This window comes from Pygoscelis adeliae, unplaced genomic scaffold (genome assembly GCF_000699105.1).
Source record: "Pygoscelis adeliae isolate BGI_AS28 unplaced genomic scaffold, ASM69910v1 Scaffold114, whole genome shotgun sequence".
NCBI classification, from domain to species: domain Eukaryota; kingdom Metazoa; phylum Chordata; class Aves; order Sphenisciformes; family Spheniscidae; genus Pygoscelis; species Pygoscelis adeliae.
This window is the reverse complement of record NW_008824587.1, coordinates 1,407,180-1,415,477: the sequence shown is the minus strand read 5'-3', so window position 1 is coordinate 1,415,477 and position 8,298 is coordinate 1,407,180. Positions and strand designations below refer to the sequence as shown.

The 8,298-nt window shown below is 51.7% G+C and overlaps 1 protein-coding gene across 3 annotated transcripts in view; it reads right to left on the bottom strand.

The window, feature by feature from the left end:
• EGFL7 (EGF-like-domain, multiple 7) overlaps positions 1 to 7,730 on the bottom strand; it is a 14,473-nt gene extending 6,743 nt beyond the window's left edge. For all 3 annotated transcript variants that reach the window (XM_009322042.1, XM_009322043.1, XM_009322044.1), the window contains exons 1-3: positions 7,658 to 7,730; positions 1,953 to 2,139; positions 114 to 236 (exon numbers count right to left, since the gene is read on the bottom strand). In XM_009322042.1, coding sequence (XP_009320317.1) covers positions 114 to 236; positions 1,953 to 2,032 — 203 coding nt within the window. In that variant the 5' untranslated portion in view covers positions 2,033 to 2,139; positions 7,658 to 7,730. The remainder of the gene's footprint in view (positions 1 to 113; positions 237 to 1,952; positions 2,140 to 7,657) is intronic.
• Positions 7,731 to 8,298: the final 568 nt, after the last annotated feature.

The following is an 8,298-nucleotide window of genomic DNA, read 5'->3' as shown; positions in this document are numbered from 1 at the left end:
ACGGATCAAGGCAGGACTCCCCATTTCCTCAGCCCCTGCCGGTCGCTGCCTCGCTGGGACGGGTCCGGCTCCCTCGCAGGGACCAGGTCCGCGTTGCGGGCAGCTGCCCTCACCTGTAGGTGCTGCAGAGGCGGTGGCCCTGGCAGGTGGTGAGGTAGGGCTGGTAGACGGGCTGGACGTGGGACTCGGAGTAGGTGGCCACCCGGCTCTGCGGCGCCGCGGCACAGACTCTGCGGCTGCGGAGAGGGGAGTAGGTCAGACACGGGCTAAAACCCAACCCACCGCGTCTCCCTTCAGGGCAAAGGGGCTCCACCGATTTACACCAGCCCAGGACGTGGCCTGACAGTCCCTCTTTACAGAGGGCTATTTAAATGGCAGCGGCTAATTGCCTGAGTGACCCGGGAGGTTACTTCAAGTTGTTTCGGGGCAGCAACACAAAGCTTGAGCGCTGCGGGCTGCACGGGCTCTTCCTCTCCAGCCCCTGCGCGAAGGCACTGATGCCTCCTCGTGCACTCACCCCGGCACAGTCCCTCCATCTCGGGAGAGCAGTCGGGGCCCAGATTTAGGGGGGGATTTACTCAAAGCAGTTCTCCTTCCATTCATTGCCTCCTTTCCCTTAAAAACACTCACTTTCTGGGTGGATTTTTCCTTTCTGAGACTTCTGCACTCCTGAAACAGATGCCCCTGTCGTCACCAAGAAGCTAATGATTTCACAGGAAGGCTCGGGCTCACCCCAAAAAGGTACAGGCCAGAGGAAAGTCACCCTCCAGTCTTCCTAAGATAACTGTGATCCAGACAAAAACTTTCCCAAGGTTAACAGCCAAAGGGGTCTTGGTTAAAAATTCTTTTTTCCAACGTTTCCCAGCCCAAGCAGGTCAGTCCCACTGAGGAACTCGCCTACTTCTCTCAGCCTCCCAGCCCAATTAGAAACTAGAATAAAAAGCCTGAGAATTAGCGTGGACATCAGATGGCTTCCATTAACTCCAGAAAACTCCTTTCAGCCTCACTGATTAGTGCTATAGAAGATGCAATTTTTAAATGGCAATTGTTTGCTTTGCAAAATTTAGAATAAAGCTATAGCTGCAGCCTGTGCGTGCGAGTGAGGAATTCAAGCCTGTGGTTTTAGTCACGACCAGAATGCAAAAGGTTTAACACTAGAGGAGAGTATTTCAATGTAAAAACAAACTTTGTAGAAAATGTGAGCTGTATCTGGGGGGTGGGCGTTGAGCTCGAGCTCCTTTTGACTGGGGAAGAAACTGGGGCACCAAGCTCTGGGCTTGCTCGGACCCAGCGGGAGCTGAGCTGTGCCTGCCCAGGCCGTGCTGGGATCCAGGGCGCCGTGTCGGGCCCGTTTCCCGGAAAGGGAAGGGGAGTTGCTGGAGCTGCCACTCCCGGGCTTGAGGGACCGTGACCGCGCCCGCAGCAGCATCCCAGGGAGCACAGGGCACGGCAAGCAGCAACCTGCCGGGGCTTCCTACACCTGCGTCCCCTGGACGGTGCATCCTCTCAGAGCTGGGAGGCTGCATCCTCCTTTGATGGCTCGACTGGCGTGATAGCAAGATTGCACGCATATTTTTGCACAAGGATGTGCTTGAAAGAGACAATAATAACTCATGAACAGCTCAGGGCCTGATTAGCTTTTGACTCTCCCGGACAAAAAGCCCAGAGTGTCTTTGTGTCCCCTGCATGGAGCTAAATGGAGCTGGGGCATTTTCTCTGAGAGGCTTTTTCGCTTCAGTGACAAAGTAAACAAACACCAGCGAAGGGCTGCCGAGCCCCAGCTGCCCCAGGACTCAGCTGAGCCTTTTCCCACCTCCTCACCAGCCCGGCGAGCTGCTTAGGCACGTGCAGCCAGCTGGCTGAACAGGGCTCTTCATCACCGGGAGGGGATGCGACTCGCCGTGGCATGCGACAGCGCACACCTGGGAGATGCAGACAAAAAGGGGGCTTACCCTGCCCGGGTAAAGCTGTCCGTGCTAGTCACACTGAGGATGAAGAGGAGTCCCGAGAGGAGGCAGCCAATGCGGCGCATGTCCTGCCCCTCCTGCGGCGCCCTGGGCTGTGCGGCAACGAGCGGGTCTCGCTCTTTGGTGGGAAGCGCTGGCTCCTACCGCATGTCTCGCCCTTCAGCGGGGAACCCTGCAACCAAGAGAAGAGCGGGGTGAACATGTGGCGTCCGTACCCAGCCGGTGACATCTGACGGAGCCGTGGGGACGGGGCCAGCCCCCACTCCCAGGGTCAGAGGGACGGCACTGGGTGTGCACAGGCCCTCCAAGGGCAGCACACAGGGCCAGGGCAGGAGCACACTTGCTGGCAACAGAGCACTGTGACAAGCCAAAGCACAGGGGAAGAGGGGACACGAGGGACCCGTGAACCCCCAGCAAGGTGGGAGCTCCTCCATGCGCAAACCCACTTTGCCCCACTCAAGTCACTGGTGCAGCAGTGATTTACCCCGGGGGGACGCCTGGCCCGGCACAGGAGATGCTCTCATGGCACCGGGGGTCACGCAGTCGCTTGTTGAGTGGCAGGGAAGGGACCTGCGTCGCATGAAATACACTGCCAGTTCCAGACAGAGAGGGCAAAACAATGGCCCATAATTTCTTAATCCATACAGCATTGTAAAGCTGCCTTTTCCCACCACATAACACACTGAAATCTGATCTTCTTCTCTTTAAAATACAAGTTCTTGCCAGAGAAAAGTGCTGTAAGGGCCATATGTACCGTCTGCGGAGTCAGTACTAACCAAGTCGCAAATAAAGAGGCTTTGATTTTCTAGCAGAGGACAAATACGAAACAAGGCTGAAGAAGGTCAATAACAATATCTAATTTAAACAATATCTGATTTAAACAAAACAGTCGGCCTCCGGATGGCAGCAGTTCAAGGAGGAAGAAATAAAGAAACCCACCTTAAATGTATGCCCATTAAAGAAAGAATCAGTCTTTCTGATTAAACCTTGAGAAAGGAGTGACTTTATAGGGAGGCAAGACAACATGAAACCTCCTTCTGAAACTGCAAATATGGTGAGCTGCAAATAAACTTTCTAAAATCCCCAAGTGATGTGGGATTGGGGATTGCAGGTTCATCCCCAAACTCCTTCAGGACAATTCCTAACTCCGAGACAAGTTGTTGGGGATAACTGGCATAATCATCCCGAATCTATAGACCTGCAGGTCTCAAAGCCCTTCTCCAAGGCACTCAGTATCATCTTTTCCTTCGTGCAGGTGAAGAAACTGAGGCACGGAGAGATGCAGACCCACATCTGGAGATAAACCAGCCTGGTACCTTCCTGCCCCTTAATATTAAACGTCTTGTGCACGTTTCCATGCAGTGATAACGCTGAGCGAGGCGGACGGCTGGCTGAGCAGCCCCTTCCCCTCCTCACCCAGCCAGGGACTCATCTCAGCCCATAAGCAGGGCACACGGCTCTGCCTGGCTGAGCAACAGGGAGGTGTCACCTCACAGCAAATCGACTGAATCGCTATGAAAACGCAATCGGGACCTCACTCAGTCCCTGAATTCAGCGGTACTGGGCAAGCTGAGGGTCTGGCTCCAGGACAGGGAGGGATGGCAACGTGCCCACCCTGTTCCTATAGGCATACGAGCTACTCCCATGGAGCTGCAGCCCAGCGGGGAACTGCAGATGCCCGGGCCCATCTTAATCTCCGTACAAGCCCAGCTTTGAGGATGTAAGGAGGATTTTGGTGATGTAAAGACTGTAGTCCTCCATTCTCCTCCAAACATAGCGATAAATTTCATCTTCTAATGATTACTATGTGGTATCTCCACCAGCAGGAAATCAAATCTTGGCTGACCTGCAGGAAAGTTTTAAAAAAATAGTGAAGAAACCTTCTTTCTCCCCAGTCCTTCTGGAGACATCCCAGGGACACTAGCGTACAGAGACGTACTAACTCCCCGCTGCTCAGCCAGCCGGCTTTTCCCAGGGCTATACTGGGACACATATGTTCCTTACAACCACAGATCCCCAGATTAGCGGTGCTTCTCCAGAAGTGTGTAAGTCAAACTCTGTCAACCATCTCCGTCCTCCCACAGGATTCCCGTGACTGCTGTGGGAGCTTTCCCTGCGGGGAAGGCAAGAAATGCAGGGCACAAGCCTAAAATATAGGCGGTTTGTTTTTTCGCTTTGAAATGGAGCAGCATTGCCCTACCTCAAGCGGTCAGAGTATCCCTCTGGGTCATAAGATTATGGTTGCTTCATACCAGAAAAAGTTTCAAAAGTAGAAAATAGGATAGTCTGTACTTGTCTTTTTTATGAGTTTATGAAAATCAGCCTCTTTAAAGCCACCGAAGATCCTCCAACCTGTTGCCACTACCTATTCTAATACTCCTCTTTTAAAGCACATAACTCAAGGCAAATCTTTTCATGATTAAGAAAAAAAAAAAAGGGTTTTTTTGTCACTGCCTTTCTAGTCTCTCAGATGAAGGGGTGAAGCCCCATGGTCTGGCAACTGAAACTATGTGGGTGCATCTGAGCTTCTGCTGTTTCAGGGGGCAGCAAAGTCTCCTCGGCCAGCCATGTGCTCCTGTGAGTCCGGGGGTCCCTCTCCCACCAGCCAGAAGTGTTCCCGTAACCCTCCTAAGTCTGCTCTTGCCTAACCCGCCGCAGCAACCAACGGGAAAATACAACCCACCGTGTGGGTGAGCAGTGCTTCATCCAGCTCTGCCCATGAAACCAAGGCTAAAACTCCAGCTGATGGCAGCAGTAGGGATCAGGGTCTGTCTGCAAAGTGGTGCAAGAGAATCCAGTGCCTCAAGAGGATGCAATTACCCTCACGAGAACGCAACAGCTGCACTTTCTCAAACAGCCTGGCCTGGTTCTGCAGGTGAAACCGCTGCTCCCAACTGCGCGCTGGACCTGGTCTGTGCCCTTAGAGCCAAACCCTGCTGGAGAGGGTCAGCATCAGCAGCAGGGAGATGGATTTTCCCTTACAAACACCTCCAGCTGTTCTCTGCTTAGGCTGGGATGCAGGCACCGCGGAGCACAGGCACAGGGATGCGGGCGCGATGGAGCAGGGCACGGGGACGTGGGCACGACGGAGCAGGGCGCAGGGAGGGGGACACCGCGGAGCAGAAAGTATTAAGTTTCATACCAAAAGAACTTAAAAATCAACTGCTAGAGTGGGATGTTGAAGACAGGGCAAACATAAAGCCTAGGTAGGAAGTTGGGACATTTGTTTTCTGATAAATTTTATGCATTTTATTTTTCACTCATCCAGCTCTGTGCTATTTATCACTTGTGTTTACCTGCTGTACTCGCCACACAGACTGCAACTGCCTGAGGCAGGGACTGTTTTCTTTGTTATATGTCTGTACACTACGTCGTACAATCGATCCTCGATTAGGTGCCTAGGCAGTAGCGTAGTGTAAATAAATAATAATAACTTTCCAGTGTATGGCCTTTTGTGACTGAATTAAAGACAGAATAGGATGGTGAAATAGCTGTATTATAAACTGAAGTCAATAAGGACAGAAGACAAGCCTTGTTGTCCCTGAATACATTATAAAAGTAACATCCAAGAGGTTAACAGTGAAATTTTATTTTGGTTCAGAAGAGCCAATAACTGGCAATGACCTATATTCACTTTATTTCTTCATATAGTTGGGATGAGCTTCCATACTTGTCAACCAGGACCCAGCTGGAGTTGCTGCCAGTGCCTTAGAGAGCGACAGGGCTGAACAGTCTTCATAATCTGCATAATCCTGGTGCAATCTACCAGCATAAAAAGGGCTGTTAATTAATACAAGCAGTGCAAACAGTGTATGAAGTAGACATTTGCCCACTTGGAAAATATTTGGAATAACATACTCATGAGAAGATATATTCATCATAAAAGAGTACAGCTGCAAGGCGTTTGTGGTTTTGTGCTACTAGTATTAATTTTTTTAAAAAAAATCATATTCTCTCAAGTTTATGCCAAAAGAATATGGAACTACTTAGTAGTTGGCAGCTCAAAAGCAAGGTCAGTGGGCAGTAGCCTGAGTTTGTGGCTGGGCCCTGCACTATTCCTTGAAGGCCAGCTTATCCAACATCAAGTAACTGAAAGGAGGAAGAGTTAAGGCTGTGAAAATCTGGGATCAATCATCATAGACTTTCTGCAACCACTGTTAGCAAGTGTGTAATAGCTGGACTTGACTGCCATAGGGAGGGATGAAGTTTCTCAGGCACTTAGGAGTCAGCAGAAATGGGAGATTTAAAGGACCATATTGATCCTTGAACAACTCCTGAAAGTGGATTTTAGGGCCTAATGAGGTCCCTGAGGTCTGTGTGATGAAGCTGACTGGCCATGATAATCCTCTCTAGACAAAGCTTCTGCCTCAGGGATCAGCTTATGAAGGTGCATTTTACTGATCTGTTCTGTAGGTCACAGTGGCACCGGTAACTGGTCCATAGCTTCCCGCTGTGCCCCGTTAATCCCCCTGAGCTCATTACAACAGCAAAGTCCTCCAGAAGCAGGCGATGAACTGCCAGGACAGGGAGGCTGGCTTCCAGCAAGCCCTAAAGGATGCTTAAAGGATTCCTTGGACGCCCCCCTAGCTGCGGAGCGGTGTGAGGACCGACCCGGAGAGATGCCCAAATTCAACACACAGACCCACGCAGGGCGCAGCTCCGCTGGCTTGCCAACACCTGCCCGGGGACAGATCAGGCAGGCCGATCCCCCAGCTGCCTGCAGGCTTCTCGTGTTAAATGCCCGGTTATTTATCGAAGAAAATTCTGCAGTTCGGTTTGTGCCAAACTGCCACTTGTTTTGTCTACATTTTCCTCCGGGAAATTAGAGCACGGAGGCTTATTGTTTTTCAAACGACTTAGGCACCTGGCCACGCACAGAACCAGCCTTCAAGATAGCAGGGGTCTGATGTGCAAATGAATGGCAGGATACAACCCCCTGGGAATATTTGTTCCCATTAAGCTTTGCAACTTTTTTGAAAGCATGTAGGCATTTAAAGGAAATATTTACCAGTTAAACAATAATGGCTCCAAAAGAGCAATTGAGATCACTGGCCCGTCCCCTGTATTTCCTCATGGATACGCTGAGGCTGCTGATTGAACTGGAGCTGTCTCAGGTCGTGCTGTGCCCTCCGGCGTAGCTGATGGGTGCTAGATGTGCTGGCGTGGGGCTCTCAGGTGGACCCATGTAAAAGGAGCATAAACTGCTTTGGTCAGATCCTCCCCGGGGAAGGGAGCAGAGCAGAGGGGAATCAGCTCTGGGACGTGCTGGTGAAGATGGAGCTCCATTGCCGGGGAGGACGGAGCGTGTGGGAGACGGGACCCCTCCCAGCAGCAAGGGAAAGGCTAGCTGATGCTGGTGGAAGCGCAGCTCCACGTTACATGGCATCTCACATAGCACAAACAGGTTTGCTCGCTCTGTCTGGATCTAGCCTACCTCTGGGGAATGATTTCAGCTCACTTAATCTCATAAGCATGAAGCACAAGCAACTTTTCCCAAGGGCCTTGAAGGGACGGTAATTATCTTATTCTGCAGAAAGCATTATTGTCTTTTCTGGTGTATGTAGGAGATGAACAGAGCCTGATACTCAACTTGTTTAATAATTGCAAAATGCATTTGGAAACCAATGGAAAGCTTCTCCATCTGACCATAGTGAAAGCACAGGATCTAATTTCACGGCCAAGACACTCACCTTATCCGTGGTGCTCCATCATTTGTCCTGGGCAGGGATCCTTTCCTTATGGAGCATCTTGGTTTCTTGCTGTCAGAACAGAAAAAGCCCGCCGTTACACTCCCCTTGTCGTGCAGGCAGAGATCAGTGATCCAGCCCTTGCCCATGATGGACCTGGTGTGGGGTTCCCTGGATGCTCCCAAAGGTCCTTGCGGAGCTGGGTGGAGGACGAAAGCAGGATCATGGCCACAGAGTGCCTGTGTCTGGCATTGCCACTGAGTTCACACCGCAAAGGCTCGCTGGTGTGCCGGAGAGGCATGGACATCATGATACCAGTGGTAGGGCACGGGGAGCCCTGTCCCTTCCCTCCTGTGCAGTGCAGCTCGCACAGTGGATGTTTTAGGAACATCCTATGGGTCCTGACCCATAGGATCAGTCACCCTGCTGTGACCCCGGTGGGAAAGGCCAGGCAGACCTGCGGTGCCTCTGCACCCTTTGGGGTAGAGCAGGCAGGAATATGAGCAAGGACCAAGCAGAGCAGAAGCCCTGGCTCCACCTAACGCAGCGCTGGGGCTTCGCTGAATGCCAAGCTATCCCCTCCAGCAGTCTCCCCAGTGCCTGAGGCTGAGATTTTCTGAGAACCCAAGAGAATGGGTGCCCTA